A 14,915-nucleotide genomic window follows, 5' to 3' on the forward strand; every position below is an offset into this window, starting at 1 on the left:
AAATTCTGCAGGAAAAAAAACACACACACACACACTAAACATGTGCAAAAGGAGTTTTTAAAACCCTTTTTCCTGTAGATTGCTGCATTGTCTGTTGTGGTAAACCCAGCAGGCCAAACCACAATAATTATTTGCATACACACTTTTTGACCCAACACTGGTTCCTCAGTGAATCCAACCTGCCATAATGTAGCTTATAATAAACGGTTTCTTCTTCACCTGCCTGTGCTGAAGCTTCCTGTGTTGATGATATGTATGTGGCCCGGTGGGGTGGAAATGACAATGTAGGTGTGGAGGAAGTCAAATGCAGGTGTTTGTGTGCGTGTGTGTGTGTGTGTGTGTGTGTGTGTGTGTGTGTGTGTGTGTGTGTGCTGTCCCAGGTGGGTGCTGACAGACCGGCAGGTAAACAGGCAGGTTGGTCTCTGATCTCACCTGTTGGAGCAGACACAGCAGCGCCTGCAGGGCTTCTGCAGCGGAAACTTGTTCTTTATGTGATGGTGGAAAGCCTGGCCAACCTCTTCTCTTCTCTTCTCTTCTCTTCTCTTCTCTTCTCTTCTCTTCTCTTCTCTTCTCTTCTCTTCTCTTCTCTTCTCTTCTGTCATCCCTTTTCTTTCTTGCTGTCTCTTCTCTACCTTTCTCTCCCCCTCTCTCCCTCTCTCTCTCTCTCTCTCTCTCTCTCTCACACACACACACACACACACACACACACACACACACACACACACACACACACACACACACACACACACACACTGTCCCAGGTGCTCTCAGGTAAACACCCAGGAAACAAGCGCAGAGAGGAAGGAGGTGGGGGCATGAGGGGAGGAAGAACGCCTCGGGATAACAGTTAGCACAGGTGGGCTGGGGGGTGGGGAGTGACGACAGTGTGTGTGTGTGTGTGTGTGTGTGTGTGTGTGTGTGACAGGAAGATTTTGTGTGCGCTCCAGCTTCGTAAGGAGGTGCTTGGGAGAGAAAGGAATGTTACACATCCAGATTATAACAGACCACCCCTATAAACTAGAGAAAAGTCAGTTAAACCCGAGTCAAACACACACACACACACACACACACACACACACACACACACACACACGCAAACACAGCAGCTCTAATATGAAGTGACTATCTGACTGATTTGTCTCTCATGTTACATCGTCCAGAGGAAGTCTGTGAATTATTTCCTGTTACTTATGCAATGTTTTCTTTCAGTGTAAGTTCAAGCGGCTTTATTTGGCCTTCACTGCCCTACCAGTGTTTTATAGAGAGCCGTCTATTCAAACACAGGAAGCAGGGACCTCAGGAAGTAGAAGTGTTGATGTAAAACAACTGAAACCCATAAAAGTTCTTTCATAGAATGACTAATAGTTAAATTTATCAGCATCTAGTAACTAAAGTATCTTCATAAGAAGCATATAAGTGGCTAAAGTAATGTTAAAAGCAGTTAAAAATGTATTTTCTGTCCTATAATGTACTTCCACATAGTGTTTTACTTTGTTTTAAACTTTAAGATCAACGATATTTTGGTCACTTTTCTTACTCTTCTGTTTAAATGGTGGCAAATGGTACTTATTTTATGTTTTGCTGTAAATTAAACTATGTGTGTTTGCATAGGAAGTATATTTTCATCCATAATCCCACTTAATGTGTCTCTATGTGCAAGCTCATTTTGATGGGTAAGGCATTCTGTATGCTATGAGTGTAGGTGTGTGTAGTGTAGGTTGTGTTTGGTTGAAAATGACTCACAAAAGTAACGACACAACAGCTGGGTATATTTAACAATATATATTTCCATTGTCAATGTACATTCCATTTCGACATAAGCTTTCTTCACAAACAAAAAAGTTGGCATCTAAATAAATACTATATAAAATAGAACTTCAAAATAAATATATCTATAAAGGGAACCTTTTATATGAGAGTTTTTTTCTTTTTGTTATATCTAAACAAAACAAAAGCACAGATCTCGTTTCTTAATCCCCAACATTGACATTGCAAAGGCATAAAGGAATGGAGTAGCATCACCCAGCTGTATGAGACTTTTCCTCTTGTTTTGGGTTGAAAATTTAAAAAAAAAAAAAAATCAGTGCCCGCAAATGAGTGACACAAACGGGTGTGGGTGTGTAAAAGTCACAGTATTGTAGCAAAGAAAAAAAAAAGAATGGTTTTAATCATTGAGTTGTCGTCTGTGATTATTCCACACCTTGAACAGGCTAGCGAGCACATGTAAAAGTATAAAGCTAACGTGAGGCCAAGAACATTACTCTTGCAGTGACAGAGCAGAGGGATGAAAGAATAAAAGGCAGAGACTGTTGAAAAAGAGGTCCACTTGTGAAAAAGATGGCACAGAGAAACAAAGACGGGAAAGGGGGAAACAGCGAGAAAGGGAGAGAAAGAGAGACAGACTTGTCTTTCTCTCCCGTCTCTGTGGTATGACAAGTTTATGCACAGCAGCTGTGTTTGTCAATCAAGGCCAGGGGTGTTTGTTGGGGAATTTCTCAGGGAGGAAGGAGGGAAGAAGAGGGGAAGAGAGGAAGGAGGAAAAAAAAAAAAAGCAAGAAAGAGAAAAAGAGGGGAGAGAGCTGAGACACTGAGCAGTAACAGCAGGAAATGGGTTGATCCGGATAGGGGTAGATTGTGTTCCCTGTGTGGATTCAATGAGTCCACAGTCTTTAGGACTCGGAGAGGAACCAGGGAATTAGCTTAGCCTCTCGACTGCTAATGCGCCATGGATAGCATAAACAGCAGGAGGTTTTTTTGTTCTTTTTTTTTATTTTTTTATTGCCGGGCACACTTTTCTCAATCAAGTGCTTGTGATAGAAAGACCTGTCATTTTTGTTACCCCTTCCTGAACCTTCCTCTCGTCGCCCTCCCTCTTTTCTTTTTCTCACAACCTCAAAAACATCTTTTTTCTTACCCTCAAAATATATATCTAATATATTCTCTATATATTTTGTACTGAATTGTAGTTATAATGTACCATGCAATCTTTCAAGGACATTTAAAAGTCTCTTCTAAAGAACACAAATGTTGTGAAACTATTTACAGCAATTAACATTTCACCTGCATAGCTCTATTACTAAATATATTGTCAAAACATTTGTGATTTTTGCTGCCCTCCTACACGTACTAGGCCTTTGCCCAGTCACACAAACATTCTCAGTTTTGGCACCTTTCTCTCAGACTGAATTGCTAGGTTTGAAAATATTGCCTCATACATTCAAGACTAAGGACAGTGTGTATTTTTCTTTCCTTTTTTGTGTGTGTGATATCAGTTTTGTGCAACAAGACAAATACAGATATGAGCAAAGTTAGGTGCCCTAATGGAATTTAACATGAAAGAAAGGTGTGTGTTATGGAGCAACAAAGACAGTATCCCTTTATGCCAAACAGAAAAGGCCATCTGTATTAAAGGGCAGCATGCCTTTAAGAACCAACTGCCGTCAACTCCATTTGGCAAGAGTGCATAACAACTGTGATCACTCAGACAGCGAAAACATGCTACTGTACGCTAGCTTCCTTTGGCAAAATCCTAAGAACGTCATGCAAGCCACAAAAATAGACTTTAAAAATAAAAGATAGACTATCTGACTAATGCAGCTATGCAGCATAATGATAGAATTTAATGAAGACACTGGTATGTGTGTGTGTGTGTGTGTGTGTGTGTGTGTGTGTGTGTGTGTGTGTGTGTGTGTGTGTGTGGGGAGGGGGGCTGGGGTGTGTGGACTAAATGTAGTGCACGCCAACGTAATGTGAGATAGCTGAGGTGGTTAATACTGTGCTTTAGTACATCCTTTAAGGGGTTTGCGTCTTCCTAAAAAGGTTGTGCAAGTGGCAGGTTTGATTTTGACAAAGGCTGACTAGATACGAACACAACTACGACTTTGCTATGCCTTCTCTCCTCCTCTATACTCTCTATCACTTTCATCCCTTATCCTCCGGAAACATTTATTTTCTGGCCATTTAGTCTCTCCCTTAGCTTACTTGTTTTAAATTATTCACTATTGCCTTTTTGCCCCTAAATGTTTCTTTGCCTTTTTGTGCAAAGAGGAAGTAGACCAGGCTCTTAGGCAGTTTAGAAACCAACATGCTGTAGGCCAAGTTCTAGAGAGGATTACTGTAACAGTCCCTGAGAAGGTTGGGTGTACTTTTTTACACATTTCTCTACTACACATCGACTTCTAGCACGGTGGGTAACCATTAGACTAGAGCATGCAGGTCATGACATGCACTACCTCTGAGGTGATTGGTGAACAGCATTCAAAATCTTTTAGAATGTCTGGGTTTCACCGCCCCCAAAAACAGGAAAGTGATTATCTCTCTCTTACTTGCGGTACATCTGCTTACACACAATACAGAGTTAGAGTTATGGGAAATTACCATTAGTATTTTGTTTTTACAGCTCCTCCGTGGAGATAAAAATGTAGAGATAAAATATTATCGTTTCCAAGCTAGCATCTTTAAGCTGTAAGAGGAAGAAAGGCGACACTAGAGAATGGTGATCATCATAATAGTGGAGAGAGTGACTGAGTAAGTGGTGGTTTCACTCTTGCAGTGGCCTATCATAAAGCCACAGTATAGGTAATCACTTGTTTTCGTGTTTGTTCAGACAGAGGGACACTGGGCTGTGCTTTTGGGGGGTTGGAGAGGGGTGTACAGATATTTTTCTCCATCATATAACTTCTATGTTATCCGAGGATAAGCAAACCAGCTTCTGGTTAGTTACCGTTACAAAATTAGCTGAGAAATACAGAGCAGCAGAGAGGTACAATGACTTTGTGCCTTCAGCCATCTTCCCGAAACAACACAAACACCAGTCCCACAATCTAGTCTCTTCTTCTTGTGTCACTGTTACAAAAAGAAAAAAAAAACATCTCAGAGAGCCTGTTAACTATTCCTAGTAGCCAACTCTCTCAAATCAGGCCTGTTTTGATCATCCACCCTTTCAAACATAGGTCGAGAAGCCATTTAAGTACCTTTGTTTTACATAAGTCATCTTCCAGCAGATTAATGGGGTAGTTTAAGGGGTTGGTGTTGGATTGTCCTATCCATAGAGAGCGAGCAAATACTGTGGTCCTGTCCAGTTTTTTTTAGCAAGGCCTTCACCAGCCATTTTGGTCCAGTATCATGACCCCTGCTGCTGCTTCTCTATTGTTCCTACTTTCGCTTCAACACCTCCGTTTTTACACGCAGGGATGCTCACGCCACTCTGCAAGTTCTTGCAGCGGCAGCCGGGCCTGCTTACATTGTCGTAACACTTCTGTCCTAGTTTGGCCAGGCCTGTAGCTGGCAGATAGCAGACCAGGCAAGGCAGGACAACAGAAAGGGCGGCCATGAAGGACCAGCGTGCACAGCAGTTGGCCTGGGAGCACGAGCAGGGCTTGTCGGCACAGGAGCCCTCATCATCCTCGTCCTCGGTGCAGTGGTAGAAGATCCCTTTGACCAGGCACATGCAGGTGGCTGTATCCACCAGGCTCTGAGCAGAGCACAGGCACTCCTGGTTGCAGACCCAGCAAGAGGGTAGGGTTCGGGGGAGCGTACACTCCGTGCATCGGCACTTCCCGCAGTGCTCGCAGAGATGGAGGTGCTTCTTCTCGGCCGGGGAGGATGGGATCAGCGCCAACCCCTGCTGGCCTGCAGTGGTGCACACGCCTCCTGTGGGAATCTTTGCAGACTTGAGGTCCAGCGATTTAGAGGAGGAGGAGCAGGAGGAAGCAGAGGAAGAGGAGGTGAGGACTTTAGATTCAGAGGAAGTGAAGCAACCTGGAGTTCGGGTGGTGATTGTGTTGACAGGGCCCTGGTGGGGATGCAGGTTTGGGTGGTGGTCCACCGTTGGGGTGGGCGCAGCGTGGTCCAGCAGCCTCTGATCAGACGATGTGCTGCTGCTGCTGCTGATAGAGCTGGGCCTCCCACTGAAGGAAATCCAAGGGTGGGTGGTGGTGTCCTGGTGAGGGTGGGGCTCGCACCTGCCCTGCTGGTGGTGCTGGTGTTGGTGATTGTGATGATGGTTGTGGTTTGCCCCCAGGAAGGCCTCCTGATTCTGACCAAGCCAGGTGATTCTTCGGTTCGCAGCCTTCTGGCTTGGGGGCTGCTGGGAGATGACAGCAGGGCTGTCAATGTAGTCGTTCTCCACATGTGAGGACTTTATCTGGTCAATGGGGTAGATGGTGAGGGGGTGCTGCAGGCGGCCGTAGGGCACTCGACTGTCCAGCAGGGGCTGGGATATGAGGGAGGAGGACACTCCGGGGATGTGGTGGGGAACCCTGGACTCCATGTGTAGGCCGGTGCCTTGCACGTCTTCACTCTAAAGCAGCATTTAGCAAAACTGCAAAGACAAAAGAGACAATTTTGACTGGCTGCATCTGCTGCTGGTCTTTTACCCTTATAAGGGTGCCTTTTTTTCCCTCTAGAGGCCTTATCTTTAACCACAAAGACAGCAAAGCAAATGAGAAGTAGGTTACAGTGGAAAAACTGACATTCATTTCACAGGAAGTTAATAACACAAAATGGTAGATAGAATGACAGGCAGGTTAGCTATAAAGAACACAATATGAGTACATGAACAAACTGCCTTCCCTCATTTGTCTTTAATCAAACCAAGGTGGGTCAAGGTAGAAACCTTCAATTTGCTATATATGATGTAACAAGAAGACATCTTTTGCTTATTTAGTCATATACTCCATGTTAACATTTATTGGAGGGTCAGGTTTTAACATGTCCTTTCCTTTTTGGTATAATTCAAATTTCTTTCTGTTTTGCATTGCCAGATTTGATAACTAACCAAGGCTTTATCTCATGGTTAAACTACTAAAACAGCTTTCCCCAAATGACTAACAAATCATACAATGACAATCGAAGAACTACAGGAATCACTAGATATCAAATCAACATCTCAGACACCACATAAAACTGATAAATATTATCCTACATATTTAGTAGTTTACTTCAAGGCAATTATTAAAGCATAAAATCCAAAGTGTTGCAGTCTCTTAACAGAAATCTTTTTCCCGGCGGTTTCTCTGCAAAAATCTGAATGTAGAGCATCCAACCGATCTTGATTTTTAGACTGAATACCAACAGGGTTTCAAACCTCCTCCATTCTAACTTTGACATTAGAACAATAGAAGTTGGGCTCTCATTGCCTCCTTTGTAAAGAGCAGGGAGCACCAGAGAGCAGGGCTTGCATGCAAAAGACTCAAAGATGCAAAACAAGGCAGAGCAAAGAGAGGACAAGGTTGCCAGAAAAAGGGATTTCAACAAAGCCAAAACGAACGCAAGAAGCAAAAGAAATGAGGTCTTTGTATTGAATGACAAAGCTATTAACTTACACCAAGTAACACAATTTTCGCTTTTGTCAATATTCTCTACATAAATTGTGGGCTGTATAAACACAAATGTCTGTTATAAGAGAGATGAGTGAGTGTGAGCTCAGAGACACAGACCAGTCTTAGAATTTGTGAATGAAACTGATTTTGTGAACTGCGGGTTTTTGTGAATGAAAGCTGCTGGCTGCACTCAGTGTTGCAAGCATGAATCAATGCGCTCCAGTCATGATGAGCCTGAGCGGTCGGCGGCAGGCAAAGACCTAACCTACTTTACAGAAAACAAAAAGATGATTGAAGACAAACGGCGCAGAACAACCGACATTTCCGCTGACCCATATCTGCGGTGTTTAGTTACCTTATTACAAAATACCCCGCAAAACCCGATTTACCGAGATCTTGAGATAAATTATGTTTTTTGCTGATTCTCTCAGGGCGACCTGAATTTTCCAACGAGCTAAACATTATCGAGCTGCGGTTTGTAACCTGCTGATTGATGATCTATTTTTTTTAAATGTGTCTACACAGATTTGCTTGACCGTCGCGGCTCATGTTATTCTCTTTTTTCCCCCTCAGATTTGCAAAAGCCTGGTCGAGAGACCTGTTGCGACATTGCTGGCACCGAGACAAGCGCTTGTGATCGTCAAATCTCGACCATTATGAACTCCAAGCCGGAACTGTGCGTGTGCAAGTGCGTGATTGCATGCATGTGTGTGTATGTGTACGTGCGTGTATGTGTGTGTGTGTGTGTGTGTGCGTCCCTCCCTTCAATATGTGAATGGACTGAGTCATAAAAACCGGAGGCGGTCGCTCTGCATACTCAAATAGCATGTTTATATAGGCATTGTAACAACGCATTCAGCACTTGATATATGTATAACCTTGATAAAGAAAATGGTACACTGTGTGCCACCAGACAGAAGGCTGGGAGGTAGTTTTAATCGGCCGCAGTTAAGTGCGTAGTTTGATGCGTAACGCTGGACGTTACCGTTCGTGGGAAGCAAAAAAAAAGACGCAAATTAAAGAAATATTGTAATATTGTGTTTAAGGTTGGGAGAATAAGATTAAAAGGCTAATCTCAAAAACACCTGACACGAACGACATGGTGCGCCAACCGGGCGGTCGCTGCAGAGAGAGGACGAGACACGCAAGCGAACCGCCAGCGATAAAACATGTACAGGCTTCAGAGTGGACGGAGATTTAGACAGAGATCATATGAGATATGTGTCTGTTCCGCAGTCTTTTTTAACGCGACGGTGGCTTTCAAAGAAGCCACAAATAGCGACGCGATAGATGTTGAAATACGATCTGCTGTCAAAAAAAAAAAAAAAAAAAAAGCGGCACATGCAAGTTAACGCTTTATAAAGACGACACCGTTTCCCCTTCTCTCCGCCCTCAACCTTGCTTTTGGTACGAAATCGGTGGTTAAATATTGACTCAAAGTGCAAACACGGCTCAGGGGGGAAACAGCTTGTTGCAAAATAGAGTTTGCATGAGCGTTTTCATGCCTGCGATCCAGCGAACTGAGAGGTATGGTCAAGCAGAGGCAATAAAAGAAACTGAATGGTCGGTTTGTGCAGCCACAAGCTCAAAAAAACTCACAAACATTTAACGATGAGAAAACACCAAGAGGTGATCACTTACTGTGGTTTCAGGATAAAATTCTCATCTCTTCGTTGCGCACGACGTTTGCGCGCAGTCTATAGTCCAGTCCGAGCGAGTGAGTAGCTCCACAAATGTTAAAGTAAAGATAAGTCCAGATGTTAGGGAATAATATGAGCAAGGTAGACGAAAGGAGAACGGGTCTCCAGCACTATTCTCCACTCGCTGGTGCGTAAAAGGCGACTGCGGTTGTGGACGCAGAGCTTTGGATATGATGTTGCAACCACCGAGGGGGAGGGAAGTGAGTTTTTATGAATGGGAGGGTAGAGGAAAGGAAAGGGGACGGCACTGCGCAGATGCCTCGGCCTTTTTTTCTCTTTTTTTGTGAATGGGAGGGCAGAGCGACTCGGGAGGGCTGAAATGCGGAGGTTACATTTTTATGAATGGGGAGGACTCCGAATGGCATTGCGCACGCGCGATGCTGAGATTTTTATGAATGGGAAGAAATGGCGAATGAGGCGTGTGTATGTGTGTGTGTGTGTGTGAGAGAGAGAGAGAGAGAGAGAGAGAGAGAGAGAGAGAGAAGGAGAGAGAGAGAGAGAGAGAAGGTGGTAAGGGAATGAGGAGGTGGGGGCTTTTTTTGGTCACAAGGGTAATGTCAGGCCTGATTTACATAAAGAGTCGGCTCATCGGCTGTAGTGCCACTCTCGCTCTATTTTATCCCGTTAATTTATTTATCTATGCAGCTAGCGCTTCCTGCTACATGTTAAAGGAGACGTGATTATGGTGGTATTGTGTAATAGATGAGAGGGAGAGCGAGATGTGAGTGGGCTAAATCTGCAATGAATTCATTTATTTTTTTTCCACTGCTGGCGAATTTGATCTCTAATATTCTTCTAGCGCTGATAAATCGGTGCCAACATGTCTAATGAAAAACAAGAAGATGCAGTCAGAGCCTTAGATTTTTTAGAAAGGCCACAACACAAAACATCCCGGAAAAGCCATAAATCTGCAGGAATGTGATACCACTGGGTTTAATAAATAAAAATTAGTAGAAGCATGAGGGCTGTTTTTCATTTTAGGATCTTTCAGATCACATGTTTCATCTCGATTAGGCTAAATAAAAGGCCGCTCCCCTTGTTCCTGTTCTATCTAAAGCCATTTATTGCGAACAAGGACGTGCCCTTCCTTCCTCTGCAACAATGTGAGGTATGACTACAGCTTCTATGGTAGTGTAAAAAAAACTGAGGAGAAGAAGGAGGAGGGGGAGGAGAGGAGAAGAGGGGAGAGGGGGGGGGGGGGGGGGGGGGGGGTGTTATAACGCCTACCCTGAAACGCAAACCAGCATGAGGGCAGGCAGGATTCACAAAAGGACAGGATGTTGTTGATTTGTACCGAAACCACACGGAGGAAATGAGTGTGAATTTCCTTTCTCTCTGACATCCCAGTGTGTGTGTGTGTGTATGTTTCCCTGCAAACCCCCCACCCCGCTACCCCCCACCCCCTCCTTCAGCTAGGGGCTTTTAACCAGTCAAAGGTTAACAGTTGCCCCATTATCCGTTTGCACATATCCCCATGGCAACCACTACACCTCCAAATTGGGATTATTGTTTTGGAGAAAGAGAGAGAGAGACAGATAGGCAGAAAGGGAGTGAGAGAGAGTTTAATTTATTTGTATTTGGATGGATCTTGTAGTGTCCACTGACCATTAACATGAATAAAATGAAGATTTAAAAAAAAAAATCTAATTTATAAATGACACCACTAGCTTTTGATCAATGGCAAATGTAAAAATCACTGTTTATATTTATAATTGTTCACAGAAGGTTTAAGGCGGATTCATTTTATGACCTTACCCTGTAAGTCCTATCCTCTTTTAGCATCATTTTAATAGTCTATTGTTATATTATTGATAATATAATTATCTTTTTAGTAAATGATTGTAAAGCCCAGCAAATTTGTGATTTGGGGTTAAACTAAAATTGACTTGACTTAATTTATACAGGACTTCTACACAGCTCATACCAAGAATAAATGTGCTTGACTGTATAGTTAGGTTCTTATATGATGAATCATTCGAACCCATAGTAAATACAGGTTGCTATTTTTAAATAATATCACTCAAATATTTACTGCACAGTATGACATAACTGTTTTGTACATCGTAAATGTTAATAAGCCTTTATTGTCATGACTTTATGGTGTGTAGGAGTCTTTTTCTGCAAAAAAAAAAATCATTAAAAGAAGCTATTTTAAAGATGTATTATAAAAGAATGAGAAGCTTTCATTATAGAAAAGCAAACATCTAAATCTTACGTGGCAGATTCTCTCTCCTTTTCCTCCCTCTTTCCATCTCTGTCTCTCTCTCTTTACTGTAGATACTTGCAGATCTCTGTCCGCAGCTGCGTGGCTCGCAGGCATGGCCTACATGAAGTGCTTGTTGAATTGTAGATTTCTTGTCGGTGTGATCATCCAGGCATACATGCACGGAAGGGAAGGCCTAGATTTCTCTCCAGAGTCTTCCCTCCCAGCCTTCCTTCCTGCCACATCTGCTGGCTACTGCTGTGAGCTTGGGATCATAATGGACAGCCCCATCTGCTCCCAGAACAGTTTGACATATTTGATATTGAAAAAAAAGTTTATTGTTTTTTTAAATCCCATTGAGCAAACATATAAAAAACCTTCATTACTTGTTGTTAAGACCTACTTGTTTTTATAGTAATTTCCACTAAAACACCCAGTTAAACTGTTTTTCCAGCTCTTTTTAATCCACAGACGCAAGTCTAAATCAAATTACAATGTCAATAGGCGTTTTGTTTATCACTTATGTCTCTCACTCGATGTATTTCACTAATCTATTGGTGTTTGTCAGTCTTGTTGAGTTTCCTGACTGTTCCCAAGACACAATAACTTGTGAAAAGTGGGTAATTGCTCAGATGTGTGTGTATTTGTGTGTGTGAGCAGAAGTGTTAAGTGACAGTGCTTTAATGCAAATCTTTAGAGTGCTTGCAGCTTTACATCAAAAGCTTCCTGTTGCAGGTAAGACATCATTTAATTCACCGCCCCCCCCCCCTCCTTGACACTTCACAATACGCATCTCTCACCAATTAACAGTTGTGTGGGGCTGTAGCTGCAGTGCGACAGCCTGAAAATTTTGAATGCTTTCAAAGTGGATTCCACACCAGTTCACTGTGTCTGCGTGTTCACAGCTTTCCTCACTCACAGACATGGACAAAAATCTCGAGGAGAAAGATAGAGAAGTGACATAATACAAAAAATCCTGATGATAAAGAGACTGACTCACAATAAGAGAGGTATAATGCTGGTTTATGGTGTCTAATATAGATATACAACATACAGTATTCAATAGCTCATTGCACAGTGTTGAATTTTGTCTCTGCAACAGCTCTGGAGCATAATCATTGTTTTTAAATGCTATTTTAACTCACTATGCTAGAACAACACTTTTTTTTAAAAATGTGATTGTCAGTTTCAAAATATTTCCCCCACTAAATAAAGTAACGTTAAACAAAACGGCATTTAAAATTAAATACAGGCGTTGCAAAAAAACTGTTGCAACCCCGCAGAAAACTGCACATCTCTCTCTCTCTGTCCCTCAGTTGACTAAGTCTTATTTGCTTCCTGTAAATATTTGTGTTGTTAAGGAACATTAAGCAATCCTATTCTACCTTCTAGTTGAGCATCGAACCCCTGAATCACTCAAAACATACATTCTTCCCACTGACACTCACAATGTTATGTATCACCAGTCTGTGATTTATAATTGGTGACATCAGAAGCGGAACAATAGTACAGGTTTATTCCCCTTTAAAGCTTATATGAAATTATCTCAGCATGAGATGCCCCATTGTCTATGATTAACCAGTTATTCATGGCAATAAGAAAGATACTCCAATGATACTTAAAAAACAGTACATCACTGATACTTGTATTACAGTAAGGGTGGATTTTTCCTTTAATCGGCGGGGTAGACTGAGAGCCAATAGTAACAGAATGTAATGACGTTTTATAACCTACAGGAACACTCAAATGGAGAAAGCTGAGAGCAGCATTGTAGAAAACTCTATAGTTTGCCTACAGTACGAGGCGAATTTCGAACCACGAGGCCAGGTAGCTTCAACTCCTCAAATATTGACTTCCTTCCTCGCCGCCTGCCTGATCAGGAGGTGTGTTTGTGTGCTTTGGAGTCAGGAGAGGTGTGTGGTAAGGGAGGTAGGATAGGGTGGGTGGGAGGCGGAGGGCGCATGTACGTGTGGTTGTGTGAGTCTGTGTGTCCACATCCATCAAAATAAAGAGTTTGATGACTTTGGCCTGCCCTCATTGCACCATAATAAGATACATTAGACCTAATTCACTTAGAGCCATTAGAGAGCTCAAAAATTCCAGAGGCCAAATGAGCTAAACAGCCTCTGCTGCCATGGGAATCTTACAACAGGTTGTTTTATTACAAAATCTGAACTTTTATATTACTTTTAATCAAATATATAGTAGATTTAGGACATTCTGCTTCCCTTGTAAAATCCTTGACACTAAAAACACCCATTTTACCCATTTTTTTTAACCACCCATTTCAGTTCATTATCTATAACTAAATATATAAAAAGTTACTTTAAATCCCCATTGAATTAGTTACAGTGAATAAAAAGTTGTAATAAACATTCAAATGAAAGTTTTTAATGCCTATGTATGAAATAAAAGATGCAAAAATGTTCACCATAAGCAAAAATAACCTAATGATCTCACTCTGTAAATCTATGAATTTGTTTAACAAGTTAAGTTTTTGTTGTTGGGCTGCATGTTTTTTTTGTGAAGGTTCCTTTATTAACTTTTCTTTTTCATAATTTTGCCAACATAAATGTTAGTTTGTCACATTTAATCACTGCATACACTAGGAATACGTTCAAAAACAAAAGTCCCCAAACCAAGCAATTCTTAGGTTGATCTAGTCAGCTCTTATACAGTTTTATTCCACATCTGTATAAAAGCTCTGCATGAGCTTTTGACATTTTCAAAGGAACAATCGTGACCAATAATTTGACATGGTTATGCAGGAGGAAATGGGTTTTGTGGCTCCAGATAGTCACACCCATTGTGAGAAAGGCTCTGGTCCCTTAGCGGTCTGTCCAGGTCAGCAGTGAGCCAACGAGACGTTGTTTTTTCAGGGCAACCATCCCAGGAAATGTGGCCTCACCTGGTCTGGGTTGGTCATACTTAAGACAACATCAAGTAGGATATGACTTTCAGCAGAGGCTTTTCTTTCTGTTACACTGAACACAGGCCTGCTAAACAGTTACCTTGAAATAGCAGAAAATAGGCTACAGACTCCAATTAAGAAGATTTTGTCTGGAGAAATTCCTAAAAATAATTTTGTTTATAGGTGAGAAGAAAACTACACTTTATTTGGTGAAACTATGATGAAAACAAAGATTGATCTGTTGCTTTATGCTTAAATGTGTGAAAAATGCCTGCAAATGAAATAAATCAGCTTCAGTATTCTGGTGATTCTCAGGGACACTCAAGGGTCCATAGTTTGGAAACCCATGACCTATAGAGGTCAGGTAGACTATATTTTCACTGGTTTATCCAGACTGGGTCTCCATGTTGACACTCATCTTCCCTGCTGAAATGCTCTCGAGCGAGACCCTGATTCCCTGTCAGCTGCAGGGGTGCTGCTCTGTCGCTGACCCTGACCTCTGAACTTCCTGGTTTGGTGGAAACGTGACGAAAGAATTTCCCTGTAGGGATCAATAAAACCCTCTCATTAAAAACACTGTGATACATTTTTAGCACGGACGGTCCCTTTAGAGACAATCATACACCTAGGATTTAGGAGACTATTTTCTCTATAGCTTTATATTATTACTATTGTGAGCTCAGGGAGTCAACGCCTGTAGTTAGGGATGCATAGAACTGCTTAGATCCCCCCTTCTCTGTTCATTTTAGACCTCTGGCACCAAATAAGAATTCAAATAC

The 14,915-nt window shown here is 42.1% G+C and overlaps 1 protein-coding gene across 2 annotated transcripts; it reads right to left on the bottom strand.

Annotated features, from left to right (window-relative positions):
* Positions 1 to 1,767: 1,767 nt before the first annotated feature.
* Positions 1,768 to 9,213, bottom strand: spry4 (sprouty homolog 4 (Drosophila)). 2 transcript variants are annotated; one of them, XM_042430141.1, is made up of 2 exons: positions 8,964 to 9,213; positions 1,768 to 6,322 (listed from the first exon to the last, which is right to left on the bottom strand). In XM_042430141.1, exon 2 carries the CDS (start codon positions 6,269 to 6,271, stop codon positions 5,123 to 5,125), a length of 1,149 nt encoding a protein of 382 aa, XP_042286075.1. In that variant the 5' UTR covers positions 6,272 to 6,322; positions 8,964 to 9,213; the 3' UTR covers positions 1,768 to 5,122. The 2 variants fall into 2 exon arrangements, with proteins under 2 accessions (XP_042286075.1, XP_042286076.1); XM_042430142.1 differs by lacking the exon at positions 8,964 to 9,213 and adding an exon at positions 6,992 to 7,055.
* Between the last annotated feature and the right edge of the window lie 5,702 nt (positions 9,214 to 14,915).

The sequence above is a fragment of the Thunnus maccoyii genome, chromosome 13 (assembly GCF_910596095.1).
Source record: "Thunnus maccoyii chromosome 13, fThuMac1.1, whole genome shotgun sequence".
NCBI classification, from domain to species: Eukaryota; Metazoa; Chordata; class Actinopteri; order Scombriformes; family Scombridae; genus Thunnus; species Thunnus maccoyii.